General features: G+C 40.6%; 1 protein-coding gene across 2 annotated transcripts in view; it reads left to right on the top strand.

Annotated features, from left to right (window-relative positions):
- Positions 1–16,174, top strand: part of LOC127657449 (calsyntenin-3-like) — a 40,524-nt gene extending 24,350 nt beyond the window's left edge. For both annotated transcript variants that reach the window (XM_052146207.1, XM_052146208.1), the window contains exons 11-19: positions 1,224–1,283; positions 2,007–2,155; positions 2,237–2,385; positions 4,949–5,175; positions 6,357–6,518; positions 13,070–13,215; positions 13,392–13,527; positions 14,249–14,433; positions 14,529–16,174. In XM_052146207.1, the coding sequence (XP_052002167.1) occupies positions 1,224–1,283; positions 2,007–2,155; positions 2,237–2,385; positions 4,949–5,175; positions 6,357–6,518; positions 13,070–13,215; positions 13,392–13,527; positions 14,249–14,433; positions 14,529–14,678 (1,364 nt within the window). In that variant the 3' untranslated portion in view covers positions 14,679–16,174. The remainder of the gene's footprint in view (positions 1–1,223; positions 1,284–2,006; positions 2,156–2,236; positions 2,386–4,948; positions 5,176–6,356; positions 6,519–13,069; positions 13,216–13,391; positions 13,528–14,248; positions 14,434–14,528) is intronic.
- Positions 16,175–17,872: the final 1,698 nt, after the last annotated feature.

Here is a 17,872-nt window from a genome sequence, read left to right on the forward strand (position 1 = left end):
GTCATGAAAATCATTTGTTTCCAGAATTCTATTAAATGTGAACAGTTCTAAATAAGATCTCTAGATGGTTCTCAATTCCCAACCCTAATCATATGTGACAGCTCTTCGAGTTGGTGTGAAAGCAGAAATCTGCAGTAGGTGGAGCAGATGTCTTAAGTCATATTCTTTTCTTAGGCTGTGTATGTTTCAGTTAGCTATTAATACTCCTACACTCATCAATTATGCAACTTAACAGAACCGTTATTACATGCTGTTGCACTCCCTTAATGTGTGTGTGTGTGTGTGTGTGTGTGTGTGTGTGTGTGTGTGTGTGTGTGTGTGTGTGTGTGTGTGTAGTAGACAGATGCCCAAGCTTTTAGTCTCCTGCTATTCTGCTAACTGGGTCACCAGGCTGCACCATTATGATAATAATCATACTTGTCAATTAATGCCCTTGATAATCACGATTATTAATGACGACTATTTGATGAAATTACTGTGATGTCAGTTAGCAGGCAACCACGCTTCGGAGTTCTTCAAAACAGCAGGTGGTTATGGGCTGCGCTGCTGTTTCTATTAAGCATTACCTACTTTAGTAATGTTTGTTAATGTTACTAAAGGATAAAGGTACTATGTCTATGATTTAAAGTTAAGAAATATATGTAGGTTCTTTTTAAACTATTGGCAAAACCAGTTTTAACTTAAGTCAATATGCCTGTGTGTCATGTAACATGTTAATTTATACACATCTTCACACATTTAACACTTCCAGCCTGAAAAATGTGGCACAAAAATCCGTCAGACATGCAATATGTGTCTTTACTGCTTAAATTATTGGTCCACATATTCAATAGTCAAACTGAACAGCCGATTTAGATTGAATTACTGCATTTAAAATCCCGTATTGTGATCTTGTTCAAGTTCAAGATTTTTCTATGTTCAAAATATCCAAAACGAGCTGACTTCAAAACAAGACACTTTTTTTTTCAAGCTGTTTAATACATAAATACAACTGTTATTCTATCGATAAGGTCATTTTTCACAATTACATAATCTTGACAGCCGTAATCGTAATCGCGATTAGTTTTTCTAATAATTGTTCAGCCCTATCACCTAGCCTGTGTTAATCAACCCTTTAAACACCCTTATCACAGTTGATGTTTTAACACTGGGATGTGGCTTAAAATGAATTAAATTACAATTCCTTAAGTTCTCCATCCATCTACCTTCTTTCCTCCCTACAGAGCCAGAAGAGAAACCAAAACGCATTGGAAACAACACCATGCCAGAGAATAAAGACACAGGTGAGGTGCACAGCAGATTGTTTGTGGATGAGAAAGTGCAGGATGTTTTTCTCTTTAATATTGCTTTTGCTGGATTCTGCATCAATGTAAGGTGTTTATATACACTCACCAAGCACTTTATTAGATACACCTGTACACCTACACATTCATGTGATTATCTAATCAGCCAATAGTGTGGCAGCAGTGCAATGCATAAAATCATGCAGAGACGAATCTGGAGCTTCAGTTAATGTTCAAATCAACCATCGGAATGGAGAAAAAATGTGATCTCAGTGATTTCGACCATGGCTTGCTTTTTGATGCCAGACGGATTTGTTTTTTTTGTAACTGCTGATCTCCTGGGATAGTCTCAAGAGTTTACTTAGAATGGTGTCTAAAACAAATAACATCCAGTGAGCTGCAGTTCTGCGGATGGAAACACTTTGTTGATGAGAGAAGTCAATGGAAAATCACCAGACAGTAACTCAGGTAACCCTTCTGTACAATTGTAGTGAGCAGAATAGCATCTCAGAATGCACAACACGTCAAAACTTGAGGTAAAGGGGATACAACAGCAGAAGACCACATCGGGCACTTTATTTGGACCATAGTGTTCCTAATAAAGTGCTCGGTGAGTGCAAGTCCAAAATTACTGCCATTGGCAGCGCAACATGACTTACATCTTTAATGTTCGTTAAGAGAGCATGTATTGATAAATGTGTATTCTCATTTTTTACCTCATAGGGAAGTTTATCAGTGGTTATAAGGGGCTGTTGTCAGGGGTATCTGTGCGTCCAGGAAATGTGGAGCCACACAGTGTGGTAGAGTGTCTGTATGCTTGTCGAGAGGGGCTTGATTTTGGAGACCTTGAGACTTTGGGATCAGGCATGAAGGTACAATAAATGAACATCAGATTATATTCCTTTAATTTTTAAACTAGCTTAATTTCACTAACTCCAGCTTCTCTTTCTCAGGTGCATGTAAACCCTAGTCAGTCTGCGCTGGTGTTAGAGGGAGATGACATTGAAAGTTTCAACCGTGCCGTTCAGCAGGTGACATACAGGAACTCTCTACGATTTGCCACCCCTGGCGTTCGTCCTCTGAAACTTACTACTTCTCTCAGGTAAATATACCAAAGTGAATGTAAATATGTCCATTACAAGTTTCATGACTACAGAAGGAATGTTTATTTGCATTTTCTCTGAAAAAGTATTTATGAAAATGGCTAACACTAGGTTTAGTTTGTGTTTAACTACCTTAGTTGAAATGAAATAATAAGAGGTTTGCTCTGTCTGAATTCCCATACTTGTAGAGCATGTTCTGAATTTTTATGAAAAACTTACTAGTAAGTTTTTAAACAAGTAGAATCCAAACCATGAGAAACAGCTTCCTTGGTACCTAGTATTTACACCTTTAAAGAGTCAACTGGCTCACAGGTCTCTGCTAATTTATTTATTTCAATTCTGACAGCTCCTCAGCTCGTGTGGCCTAATAGGATAGTAAAGTGTTCACTGGTTGCACACTTCAGAATCTCAGCAGATGCTGTAAATCACCTGGGCATTATTTGCCTACTGTTTAATGAATAAAGAGTTTTCAGAGATCTTAGTTATTTGATATAAAGCTTTTGAAGGGACGGCTTACTCTGAATGAAAATATGGGGAAGAGAATTAAACAGTTGGAAAAACACTGTTAAAATGATCATTAGGTGAAATAAATATGTTCAAAAATAGAATGAATATCTGGAACAGGACCAGTTATACAGTAGCTACAGTTAGTATTTGGGTTGGCATTGGTTAAACAGAAACTAAATAAAAAAAAATTGTTATGTAATGGCTTTCATACACTGTTATCAGATAACAAGTCAAGGGGTCATGATGACCAGCTGTAGCAGCATCCATGATATGCCAGAGATAAATTTAACAGCTGCTCAAAGTGACACAGATTTATTGGCATGCATACTGGCAAACATATGGGCATGCATGTTTGTACAAACAGTAGCATAAATAAAGCTACACGAGGGTTTCACACAAAAATTATGTCGTAATTTCAGCTAAATGATGCACCAGGAGGCAAGGTAGGCAGTGCCACCTCAAAACAATTGGATTGGAAAATAATGCACAAAAATAAAACAAAACAAATATTACTACATAAAAGTATTTCAAAGGGAGAAAACATCTATTCTGTCTCTCTTGAGCTTATTGAGTTCTCATTCAGGTGTGATGTGAATGTGAGGAAGGTAACAGCAAAAACAGGTGATAAATCATGTGAGAGGATGTCTCTGTGATTGGCTGATTACCCTTAATGTCCAACTATGAAGTTCTCAATCATTCCGCAAAATGGGCCTGAATGAGTCAGACATGTGGAAATGGATGCACTAATGACAAACAACTCACCCACTTAGGCATCACCACTTTCAGTCACATCTGAATAAAAATGAAATCGAATTGACTTGAAACACAAACTGATCTGGGAGTGAGCTGGTTTTTAGGGGCCACAGTTATATTAAAGGAGCATTTCCATGTCTGTGATCTTCATGAAAATTGCAATGTTTTATACAGTGACTAATGGTCAGAAAAGAATGTGACTATTAACAATCATAGCTGAACAACAGTTGTTAGTAACAAATAATCCTACACAAAATTATGTTTTTAACTGTATTGTTGTAGTAAATACTTTTGAGGATTACAAAAAAGGCTTGAGACTTACATGTGCTTTGGTTCTACTAAACATAATATTAAAGGGACAGTTCACCCATAAATGTAAATTCGTTCTTCATTTACTCACACTCATACCATCCCAGATGTGTATGACTTTCTTTCTTCTGCAGAACACAAAGATTTTTAGGAGAATATTTCTGCTCTGTAGGTTCAAACAATGCAAGTGAATGGTGGTCAAAACTTTGAAGCACCAAAAAGGACATAAAAGGAGCATAAAAGCACTCCATATGATTCCAGTATTGTAATCCATATCTTCTGAAGAGATATGAAAGATGTGGGCAAGAAACAGATCAATATTTAAGTAATTTTTTCCTGCCCAGTAGATGGCGATATGCATTAAGAATGTGAATTGTCAAAAACAAAAGAAGAAGTATACATGAAAGTGAAAGTGGAGCTTTATAGTAAAAAAGAACTTAAATATTGATCTGAAGACACCGCTTTAACAACTGGAGTCATATGGATTACTTTTAAGTGCCCTTTATGTCCATTTTGGACCTTCAAAGTTCTGGCCACCATTCATTTGAATTGTATGGATCTACAGAGCTCAGATATTCTTCTAAAAATCTTCATTTGTGTTGTACAGAAGAAAGAAAGACACACATCTGGGATGGCATGAGGGTGAGTAAATGATGAAAGGATTTTTATTTTTGGGTGTCCTATCCCTTTAATTATAATTATTAATTATTATTTACATTATATTGTAATCTAATGTATAGAATTGGATGCTAGTTGATAAGGGTATTGCAAATACTGTTCCATAAACCTTTAACATGGAACTGTACGTTTACATTTGACTTAAAAAATACGAACTTTGCCTCCATATTTCAGTAGCCCACCTCCGCTGTGATGTAACCATATGATTCATCTGCCTTTGTTCATAAGCATCTAAATTTTTTGTTTACTGCTTTTGTCTGGTTAGGTCCAACTGTGCTGCAGTGCCTCATCATAATGTTCTTTGTCATTCTGCAGGTGTTTCAGTGAAGAGAGCTGTCTCTCTCTCAGACAGCTGGAGGGTTACCTGGTCGTGCTCCAGCCTGATGCCCCACAGATCTCTCTCTCTGGGGTGGGACCCCACCTTGCCCGGCCAGCTGCTGAATTCGAGGGCCCTCAAGGTGTACTCTTGTTTCCTGACCTCCGTATCGTCTGTTCCTTGTCTCATGCTGTTAACACTGCTGCACAGGGCATGGAAGGAGGCGGTAAGTTTGTAAAAAAAAAACATCTTTGAACATCCGAACCTTAAACAGTAAGGTTTCTGTAAACCCACAGCTTGATGTACAATCTCCAAAAGAGCTTATACCCAAAAAAGTATTCTGTTAATTTATTAATGGAACATTATATGTTTTCATGTGTGTCTCTTTAAATGCAAATTAGCTGCTGCTCCTCGCCCCCTTTCCGGAGGAGGGCTGTGCCTTTACAGCTCCTGCTTCGGATATTACATTAACAACAAATCAGAACCTATATGATCGACAATGTAAATACCATTTATATATAGTACATTTGGAAAGGCGATTTGCAAACATTCACAAAATTTAAAGTGCGATACGAAAGCTGGAAAATGAAGAGTTGGTATTGATCCATGCTTGAGAATAAAAAATTTTGAAAATCCTGCTTTATATTGACACTCATTCACAAAGCAGTCCGGTGTAAAATGATTTGCACAAACATACACAAATTTTTGCATTGGTGCACATTTCCTTCAAAAACAAAACTTGTCCACTGCGTCTTCAGTGACTCTGGTGTCGGGAGTACATGAAGACTCTTATGTTCACTTTTATAGCCAACAACAGAACACTTATGGTGCTTACAAAGCTGAGACATTATTCTTCTTACTGTATCTGCTCCAGCACGGAAAAAATGGCAGACTGTGTGTAGATCACTTAGGGGATCTATGATAATAGGGTGTAGTACGTCACCAGTCGTGGGCGAGGCCTGCTCTAACGTGACGTCACGTTAGAGAAGAAACGAAAACCATTCATTTTGACACACTGTTTTTGATTAATAGAAATATAAGAAAGAGGAGTGGGTGGACTTTTAACATTGTAGGGTGGTTGTGTACACACTGCCGACTCACAATTATGTACAAACAGCATGTAAAAGTGAATTTTGCATAATAGGTCCCCCTTTAAAGAAATTAAGGTTAAGACATTGTCTGATATCTACAAGTTCCAATGTGTTTGTTTGTTTAAGTGATGTTATTACTTATCTGCCACCAGGTTAACCTGTTCTCTAGCTTTTTACTCTCTCACTTTATCCTGCTGTCTGTTATCTGTAGCTTTAGGCTTATGCAATCCATTAAACAGAACTTTGCTCTCCTCTCATGTCTTTGTTATGGCCAAAGGGTAGAAAATAATTATATTATTCTCTGTCTCTTTATCAGCACTGATGTCAGATGCTGTGGCTCACACTCTGGATGGGTGTGAAGTCCAGCCCTTGGGGGAGGAGCTAAATCCAGAAAGGGAGGAGCTATTGGTGGACATGGAAGCATTAAGAGAGAGGGGGCTGGACATTATTAACACAACGGCCTACATTGCCATCACAGGTAATTTAAGTTTCTTTCATTTAAAATAATTATTAAATTATTTGAGATTTATTTACAATGGGAAAGCACCATTTACTGTACAGTGGCCCCAAAACATATTTAAACACTTTTGAACACAAGTCACTTACTGTAGGTGGAAAATATCAAACAAACTGGCATCCACAAACTAATGATACTACTTCACTTTTCTGCCATTTTTTCCAATTACTTTTATCGACTGGTCCCAAGGTAAAAAAGTCAGTTCTCCTCATGTTCACACAGTGTCTTAATAGAGTAACAGATGTATTTCATTACATTAGTAATGGACATGTTTCACAAAGGTTTGACAACCAGAAAGTGTCCAAATACTTCTTTGTCTTAATTTTCAACAATATTTATATTGTATTCCATTTAAAATTTAAACTCATTTAATGTTTCGTTTTAAAAGTGTCTTTCCTTAGTCACGTGGCACCATGCGAGGGGCGGACGTGTGAACAGCGAGCTATGCACACTTTGCTAGTTTTAATACTTTTTATGTCATAAACCGGTGAGATTCGATACACTGTGACAATATGTCAAAGATTTCAAAATCCTCGGGCTCTGGAAACATTAAAAGACACTTACTTGCTCAAGCTGATGCCCCTGAGCAACAGGCCAAAAGCTCGGGACTCAATTTGGACAGTGCAGTGAAAGAGATTCAGCGTCAACTGTTGAACATGTCGGCAATGCTGCCGAAGGTCATTGCTGACTTGGAGGATCTTGCTGTAATACATCAATCGCACACTGCCATGGAGATGAAATTCACTGAGATGGTTGCAAGAGTGTCAGAAGTTGTGAAATGGACCGATTATCTGGAGTCATCTACACTAGCGACCAAGACAGACATGGAGCGTGTCTGGGAAAAGTTGGAAGACCTTGAGAATCTTAATTGTTGGAATTCCTGAGGACGAAGAAGGACGTGATATGGTGAAATTCCTAGATGGGCTCTTCCTGAGTCTGTTCGTCATAACAGGCAATAAGTTGAAATCGAGCAAGCTAACAGAGTTCTGGCTCGGAGATCCGCGGAGGGAGACAGGCCCCAATTAATTCTGGCCAAATTTCTGAGATCATCCGATGAAGATCTCATGAAGAAACATGATCGATTCAAGGAATGCAAGAAACTCTTACATCAATGTGTAGGGTTTCTTGGTTCAGGTTTGGGGAATGTACAATTAATATTAATGATTGTAATCAATGATTAATCATACGGTTTGAACTAGATAACAATACATTCTAAATTGCCCCAAAATAGGGGTTATATAGCCCAAAAGTCTGCTTCAGATATATATAGATAATTAAACACAACGAATTATAATTAATTAGGAATATACATCATATGCAGACAGGCTGTATTAAGTTTCAGAACACCTTCATGGAATTAACCCGTACCGCAACCCAGAGTCCTGCACGGGTTCGGGTACCCGCGGGTCAATTTTGGTCAAATGGGTGAAAAATATCCAACTGTGTCGGATACGGATGCGGATCGGGTCGGACACGGGGAAACGCGGGTCGGACGCGGGTCCTCGTTGCGTCCGTGAGCTGGAGATTTCTGTTGGTGCTTCCGGAGCGTGGATCGCTCGCGGGAAGTTCAAAGCATCTTAGGAGTAACGGTTGAAACTGAGAGAGAGTCCTTTCACCCGGATGATATCGGACTGCTCCAAAAACGTAGAGTGTTGAGCTTTGTCCAAAGACAAGGAAAAGACTGAGATAAACGCCAAATAAAACAAAAGACATGTCTGACGAGAGTTTGAAGAGAAGTTGAAGAAAACTTGAAGAGGTTCAGAAGAGAAAGTAAGAAAGCGATGTAAGGACAAAGGACAGGAGAAAGAGGACAAGAGAGAAGAGATTCCACACCAGATCCTGGCTTTTAAGGTAGGGAGGTCACGCCTCCTTTGGGAGGAATGACCCAATGAGGCTCCTCAGTTTTGGCGCGAGATGGTTCCCTTTGTCTTGTCAAGGCTCGCCATTTGCCTAATTTACATCAGGGTCCGGATGTGGTTTGAATCACTCAAAAGATGGTAAAACATAGCAGAATACATTTTAATGTAACCATATATATATATATTCAGCAAGGGCGAGTCGAAAGGTTTAATTTGATACCAAGAAACTTGTATTTGGTACACTTAAAAGTGAATATATACTCTTAGACTCTTTATATAAGCCCTCAGAGTTTAATTACACAACTAAACAATCTTAACTAGTTTGATATAACAGCAGAAATACCCAAGCATATGGGAATAAAACATATTCCCTTAAAATAAGCCATTTCTGGGTTTTAAATGTAGGAACGTGTGTGTCTAAGATTTTCAGCGTGTAGATGGCGATATCACGAGTGTCTCTTTGGGTTGTAAAAACGTCAAGAAAGCATTCTAACTCCCAGACTCGCTGGCGCTACCCGGTGATTTAGATGGGGAGGATAAGAGTGAGGGTTTAGTAAAAATGTGTGCATTGCATTCAGAATTAATGAGTTCATGATTTTCCATTCATACTCTACAAATGGAAGGTCGCATTTGCACTGATGTTTCTGGCCAAACTGAGAATAGATACTAAGGATGGCCGCAAACTATATACATGCCCACATCACGAGATGTCGTTCATTAAGTCAATGGAATGAGTAGGTCATTGTGTGATACTCTCTATGCAGCTGAGCGGGCCTGACTCACTGAGCATTCTCTTGACAGTCTGAGGAAACTGAGTGCCTTCTTTGTTCATTTTTGTGCTTGTTCCACCTAGCGGCCGGAGTTTGTTTTGTTGGATAACACTCCTTCGGGACAGTTTGTGGTTGAATCTGCATGTTCTTTGTGCTTATACCTCCTATTAGTTGGAGTTTGTTCTGTGGAATATTTCTTGCAAAACATTGGAGTTATTAGGGCATTTGTTGATCTCATGTAACAGCCGAGTGGGCCTGACTCATTGAACATTCACTTAAATGTCAGAGGAAACTGGGTACCTTTTTGTTTCTTTTGTGCTGGTTCCACCTAGCGGCTGGAGTTTTTTGAGGAACACACCTTTGTAACCATTATGTGGATGAATCTACACGTTCTTTGTGCTTATGCCTACTGTTGGCTGGAGTTTGTTTTATAGATTATTTTCTGTTGTGTAATTCTGTCTCACAAAATTTTAATAGAAGCACCGGACTTGAGCAATCCGACAGCGAAGTTGTCGCGGGGGCTCTCGTAGGCGTACATGGACTGGTTGAGTTTAGAGGGATGACACCGGTTGGTGTTTTTTGTTCAGGGAGATGTTTGGGTTTGATTGTTGCACTGATGTTGGAATGTGTTCTATATAATTTTTGACACACAATCTATTTTTTCTAATATGTGAAAATGACAAATGTTAATATGAGTGGATTGTCTCTCTCCACATGGAATGTGCTTGGGTTGGGGCACCCCATAAAAAGAAGGAAGGTTATTTATTTTCTTAAATGTAAGAAATATGATACAGTGTTTCTTCAAGAAACACATCTTTCCCCACAGGAAGCTGAAAAATAAAGCCTTCACGAAAGTCCCAGAGGCAGCCCTTGCCCCACTAAGGGAACATGTTGTGTGCTCACAGGGACCTGGTGCTCTGGCACCTCAGCCGCTTGGGGCTTCAGGTCAATTGGGAAAAGAGCAAGATCGTCCCGGTTCAGAGGATGTCTTTTCTCGGTATGGAGTTGAACTCTGTTTTAATGACGGCATGCTTCACCAACAAGCATGCGCAGTCAGTGCAGAGCTGTCTGCATGTGTTCAGACAGAACATGTTGGTCCCATTGAAATCATTTCAGAGGCTCCTGGGGCATTTTGCATCCTCAGTGACAGAAATGCCGCTTGAGGTTGATGCATATGAGACCACTTCAGCACTTTAACATGGTGCCACGGCACACACCGCATCCTTGTCACGCAGGCTTGTTGCCGTTTTCTCAGCCCCTGGTTAGACCTAGCATTCCTATGGGCAGGAGTTCCCCTAGGCCAGGTCCCCAGGCATGTCGTGGTTATGACAGATGCCTCCCAATGAGGCTGGGGCCCGCAACTGCGTTGGCACATCAACTGCCTCGAGTTGCTGGCGATACTACTTGCCCTGAGGAGGCTATTGCCGTTGATCCGGGGCAAGCATGTGTTGCTCTGGATGGACAACACAGCGAAAGTGGCGTATATCAACCGCCAAGGTGGCCTTCGCTCTCGCCGTATGTCACAACTCGCCCGCCGTCTCCTCCTTTGGAGTCAGCATCGGCTCAAGATGCTGCGAGCCACTCATATCCCGGGCCACCTCAACAGCATAGTGGACGCTCTGTCCCGGAAGGTTACGCCCAGGGGAGAGTGGAGGCTCCACCCTCAGGCGGTCCAGCTGATCTGGAGTCGATTGGACCAAGCACAGGTAGACCTGTTCGCTTCCCCAGAATCCTCCCATTGCCCACTATGGTACTCTCTGACCGAGGCTCACCTCGGCACAGATGCCTTGGCACACAGCTAGCCCCTGGGGCTGCGCAAGTATGCGTTTTCCCTAGTGAGCCTACTTGCACAGACGTTGTGCAAAGTCAGGGAGGATGGGGAGCAGGTCCTCTTAGTGGCCCCTTATTGGCCCTCCTGGATTTGGATCTAGGACCTTATGCTCCTTGCGAAGGACCTCCTTTCTCAGGGACGGGGCACCATCTGGCACCCGCGACCGGACCTCTGGAATCTCCATATCTGGCCCTTGGACGGGACGCGGAAGACTTGGGTGGCCTACCACCCGCAGTGGTAGGCACGATCACTCAGACGAGGGCCCCCTCAACGTGGCACCTTTACGGCCTGAATTGGTGTCTGTTTGCTCAGTGGTGTTCTTCCCGAGGTGAAGACCCCCAGAGATGCGCAGTTGGATCAGTGCTTTCCTTTCTGCAGGAAAAGTTGGAGGGAGAGCTGTCCCCCTCCACCTTGAAAGTGTATGTAGCCGCCATATCGGCACATCACGATGTAGTGGACGGTAAGTATTTAGGGAAGCACGATTTGATCATCAGGTTCCTGAGAGGCGCGAGGAGGTTAAACCCCCCCCCAGGTCGCGCCTCGTTCCCTCGTGGGACCTCTCCGTGGTCCTTCGGGGCCATCGAGGCGCTCCCTTCGATCCCCTTGAGTCAGCAGATCTAAAGGCGCTCTCTCTGAAGACCGCCCTCCATCAAGAGGGTAGGGGACCTGCAGGCGTTCTCTGTCAGCGAACCTAGTGTCTAGAGTGCCTAGAGTTCGGTCCAGCTTACTTTCACGTCAGCCTGAGACCCCGACCGGGCTACATGCCCAAGGTTCCCACGACCCCTTTTAGGGATCAGGTGGTGAACCTGCAAGCGCTGCCCCAGGAGGAAGCAGACACAGCCTTGGCGTTGCTGTGTCGCATCTACTTGGATCGCACGCAGAGCTATAGAAGCTCCGAGCAGCTCTTTGTCTGCTTCGGTGGACAGCGGAAGGCGCTGTCTCCAAACAGAGGATCATCCACTGGGTCGTTGATGCCATCACTATGGCATACCATGCCCAGCACGTGCCGCCCCCTATTGGCCTACAAGCCCATTCTGCAAGGGGTGTTGCGGCTTCTTGGGCGTTGTCCCACGGCACCTCTCTAGCAGACATATGTAGAGCTGCGGGCTGGGCGACACCTAACATATTTGCAAGGTTCTATAACCTCAGGGTTGAGCCAGTTTCGACCTGTGTGTCATCAGGTGACACAAACAGGTACGTTCAGGTCAGCTGGCCAGGTGTATTGCTTGGGCATAGCCACCTAAAATCCCCCCACCTCCCCTCTCTCGGGGTGGGGTGTGGTCTCCATGGTGTCCTCCTCTTTGGAGGGACACCCCCCAGCTTGGACCATATGTTTGGCCCCCAGCCGAACTATTTTGTCCCTTTTTTGGGGAGAACAATAGAGAGAAGGCCAAATTATAATTTTGACACATTTTTTGTGCAAATTTTTACAGATATTATAAGTGAAACACATCGTGTCATAACCCTTTTAAAGGTGCTGTAAGTGATTATTAGCATTCTGAAGCTTTCACATGACTGAGCCATTGAATTAGCCTCGACCCCTCATTCCAAAACCCTGCCCTCCAAAGATAATTTTGAGACCAAAACTAAGCAAATAAGCAGCATTGTTTGTTCCTGTTACTGTCAAATTCAACAATGACACAGTACCTCAACTGACAAACATTATGAATCATAGCCTCAAAGATCCGCTTCAAATGAAAACAAGCAATATGATCAACCGGTGAAAAGCATCAGTGTCCGCTATCCGGACACATTTTTGCAGGCGGTTTACAAAGTCTACAGCTGTCACAGAGACCGGTGACATAACTCAGGACATTTATTTCATTACTATTTGTAAGGAACATCGCTTACAGCACCTTTATATGTCCAAAAAAGTTTTGCAGTCACTGAAAATGCAAACAATGTATGTTCTGCTAATTCTGCTAAGATGACCAGTAATGACTGAAAAAAGTTCAATTATTTTAGTTGAAACAAGTCACCATGACTACATTCATATTTATTTCAATAGGAAGTAGGGAAAACAATCTATTTTTTGTTTTTCCTCTGTTTCAGGAGCAGAATCTATCTCTGTGTATGAGGACATGTTGCGGTCCGTTCGCTATCGGTTGGCAAAGGGCTCGGCCCGTTTCGAGAGAAGGTTCCGTCTCTCATGCTCAGAAATGAATGGTCGGTACACCAGCAACGAGCTCACACTGGAGGTAATAAACACAGCTGAAATCTGAACCTTCACTATGACCCACACAACACCAAATTAACCCAATACACACTCTCCCTTACAAAGAACACAACTGAAAGTACACACTCCAGGGGACAGAAACAGCTCTTAAATTGATGCATAATTAACACACTCTCACTTTCTTGTGTACTTGGACAGGTGAATTTCCTGCACAGTCTGGACAGTCTGTACCATCCGTCTCACCTACTGGCATCTCAACAGCAGTTCCTTCATCCATCCCACCATACTGGTGAACTGAGTGGGCACACTCTCCCCAACCCACACCGCAACTCTGGTACATGCCCATGCATACACTAACACGTACAAAAACACAAATATTTATCTCTAAATAAATTGTCATTCTCCTCCTTGGTGAATAACATCTTTGACTATTAAAGGGACTTGTTTTTCTCTGAGGTCTTGTATAATAGTATAATGGTAGCCTAGATTTTTCAACTTAAACAGTTTAATTTAGATTTTCATGACCATTTTCCACCCTCTCTTCTTGACCCATAGAATTGAATGGTTCTGTATTGTGTTCAGGGGCGTAACTAGAAGGAGGGCAGGGTGGCCCGCAATGGTCAACCAAAAGAAACCATAAAAATTATGCAGGCCCGAAGGGTGGTGAAAAACTAAGAATGCAAATATTTCTTAGGACTGGGGCCCGCAAGATCCAAGTTACACCACATGTGGGCAGTCACATGTAAAAATATGTTTTTGATGATGATGATGATGATGATGATGATGATGATGACAAGATTTGAGAACAAGTTTTTTTTTTTTTTTTTTTTTTTGCAGCTTTCTTTGTTATTAATGTATGTAATAACAATAAATGTTATTGTTTCACTGGGGAGAAAGTTTTGAGTTCTGAAATGTACAGTATGTTTTCATAGTTCAGTGAACTATTTTATACCAAAAGGATCAAGGAAAATGTGATTCCACATAATATGACCACTTAAACGAATCATAAACAATAAAGAATAAACAATGTCTTTCTTTACTTCTCACGCACACAGTTATTCCAGGAGCTGCAACTGTCATCATCATGGTGTGTGTGGGTTTCTTGGTTGTCATGGTAATTCTTGGTGTGTTCCGCATCCGTTCCATCCACCGTCGTGGTGAAGGAGCAATAGGCGAAGACAAGGAGGGCAGTAACCAATGGGATGATTCTGCCCTCACCATTATTGTGAACCCTATGGAGGTATGAATCCAAAATATATGACAGATCAGCATTATTGGTAATGTCTCTAGTTACTTGTGTTATTTATAAGTCTCTGTTTTTTCCTTTTATTTTAGTCATATGAATCCCGCATGGGCATTGCGACAGATATGGAAGGAGAGTGTGATGATGAGGAAGAAGTAGTGGATTCGCCTGATGATTCAAGTGATGACCAACGAATCATCTTCAAGAAAGAGGGAAGAGACTCCAACCCCAGACACTACTGAGCCAATCAACTATGCCCATATAATCTAAAAACACCCACTCATAGATCATACTGGAATTACCACTAACATGCTATATACACAGACACAACGTCAAAGAAAATGAAAAGTCTGTAACACATCTGTGACTTTATTGGAGCTCAGCCTGTGACTGCAATGCTTCTCTCTGGAATGTACGCTCCCACAAACACAATGCACAATGCATATCCTCTGTTCAGATGTCTGACTTGCATTTTGCCATTTTCGACCCAGATCCCAATATTTAAAAATGGCACAATTATATACTGCATCCATTCATCCTACAACTTTTCCAGTTGTATCCAACACGTGAAAACTGTAAATGATCAACTCATATTAGCTAATTATCTCAGACACAATGTTTCAAAATTAGGTCACAACTTACAGCCTTTTTTAACTAATGTAATTTCTAGTGCCCAATATAGGAGTCCAAAACTCAACAGCTTTAGAAGCTGTTTCTCCTCTGCACAATCTATCTCTTGATACATTCCTCTGACAAATTCACATGTACAGATTTAGAGGACTAGTCAGTAATGGTGTTTAGTAATAGTGATAGATTACAGGTAGGTGTAAAATTGCTTTCTTAAGCATTACAATACCAGAATTATTACCTTCTCACACACACACAAATCTTTGTGGACCTCTGCTCACAACCTCACAAACCACAGAGTACAGTGCAATGCCCTCTGCTGTTTCAGAATGTTAACTCAATATGGGCAGTTTTGATTGTACTTAAATGTATGTAAATACAAATGACTACTACTATTATTATAATTTTTTGATTGTTGGTTCCATTTATTTTCTTTCATTTTCAGTCTTTGCACATTCAGATAGGCTTGTTATTTTTTCTAATATCTCTATTGGTAAAAAACAGTAATAATAACAATAATAGTATTAGTAATAAGAGCGGTAATGATTGGCTTGATGAATGTCTATTTATTTGTGTGTTAAATTGTGTAATTTAAAAACGTGTTAATATCTGAACCACAGTGTAACAGAAAGGCACTTTGTTGTTATGCCTAGATCATTTTCACCTTTATCATGTCATCATCCCTTTCAACTTGCACACCTGTCTGAACATTCATTCTCTTTTCCTTTCCATGTCCTCTCTTCCTGTGTATTCTTCCACGCTTTAGATACTGCCACTGCTTTTTGGTTTATGAATGTACAACTGTGCCACCTTTCCTCTTGCCAGCTCGCACTCTTCTCTCTTTTCCCGTGACTAATTCTCTGTTTGTGTTCGTGTACAGTGGAAACCTGTCAGTAAATAAAGGCCTGTTGTTTTGCAGTGTGATATTAAGAATGGATAAAATTGCATAAAATAAGGTATATTATTACAGTGGTTACCATTGGGACAAAGAACTATACTTATACTATAGATAGAACTATAGATACAATGCCATGGATAATATGAATTGATTAATATTGATAACTGTCTGAAGAAATATGCTGTTCAAAAAATTCATAATAAAAACATATGGATGACATCAGCATGTGGTCTATGGTTTTTTATGTTAGTTTTGAATTTGTTCACAGGTGATGGGGAGTTTACAGAAACATACTTGAGCAATACTTCATCTCACGTGAGTTTTTCAAATGTACTAGTCACTTCGTTAGGGGTTTAAAGTTGTTTAACCCTTAAATGAATGGGTGTTTCACACATACAGTACTGTGCAAAAGTCTTAGGCACATAAGATGTTTCACACAAACATTTATATTAAGATGGTTATTTATATCTTCAGTGTTAGTGTGTCAATAGTAAATATACATTTAATACTCTCAAACATTCCTTTTGCAAATAGAATAGAAGAACAGGGAGCCCTGCAACAGATGGCATGGCCCTCACAGAGCCCCTCACTGATTATCTAGTCATTCTGGAATTACACGAAGAGACAGACGTAATTGAGAGAGCCTAAACAGAAGAACTGTGGCGAATTCATCAAGAAGCTTGGAACATCCTATCTGCCAACAACAGGGTCCAGGTGTAAGTAGGAGAATTGGTGCTGTTGTAAAGGCAAAAGTGTTCACACCAAATTTTGATTTAGCTCTTTTTCTGTTTACTGGACTTTGTACGACGTTAATTGATTAATGAAAACTATTTATGTCATTTTTTTTTAAAGAAATCCTCACTTTGAAAGTTTTTCACAAGTGCCTTAAACTTTTGCACAGTACTGTATATTTCTCCCAAATGGATCTTCAAAATGCCCAGATAGTGTTACATTTTCAAAACGTTTTCAAGACAAAATAATAGACTAGAATATATTATGATATATTTTGACGTTTTAATTTTGGCCGTTCAGCCCTGTTTCGTGGCCGGGCCACTGGGAAAAGTTCCGGTTCTCCCTATCGCCAGTCTGCCCCTGGAGTCACACACATAACACATAAGCTACACATTAATTTTCTCCGGCACTTTTTGTTCATGTGTTACACTTATAGTTTAGCTATAGTTTACTTCCACATTGCTTCTTTCTTCGTCAATAAGCAATGTCAAATGCAAATCAAGTTAATCACTGACACATCAGCGCCACTTTGAGTAATTTATTGCATATGTTGTATGTGTACATGCACATGGTATACTAACATTTCACCATTGTCAGTCTCACACAGAAAATCAACGTGATATAGGCCCTAGTAGTAATTTGTAGCCTACTCAGTTCTCGGGTCACTGAAGAATCGAGGTATGCATTAAAATGTCAATTAAAAACTACTGAATGATCCTTTAAATGTAGAGGTGAGTTGTAGTCACAGCCACAAAAACAGACAACAACGCACATTTTACAATTTACAAATTAGATATTTGTTCATAATGCGATTATTTAGCTGCACAAGTAACACATGGGGCTGCTACAGCAACGATGTGAAATGTTTCGAATATAAATGACAAGTGTAGGCTATGTAGCCTATTTGATGGCCTTTGATTCCTTTGGTGGCGTGCGAAATTGTATTTCTTTGTGATTTTTTTCTTTGTGTTGCTTATTGCACAAAATACTTTAAAGTACATTTCGTTTAAATATAATTAAAAATGTGGATGTTGAAACAATAGCTTATCACCCTGTCACTCAAGCCAAATCACGCGCTGTCACTTTAGGAATTTGACGTAACCAAAACGCACATCTCGCTCCGGATACTACTATTGCGCGAGTCGCAGCACAATTCAAAGCGTTTGTCGTTGGTCTTTA

This window comes from Xyrauchen texanus, chromosome 17 (genome assembly GCF_025860055.1).
Source record: "Xyrauchen texanus isolate HMW12.3.18 chromosome 17, RBS_HiC_50CHRs, whole genome shotgun sequence".
NCBI lineage: Eukaryota > Metazoa > Chordata > Actinopteri > Cypriniformes > Catostomidae > Xyrauchen > Xyrauchen texanus.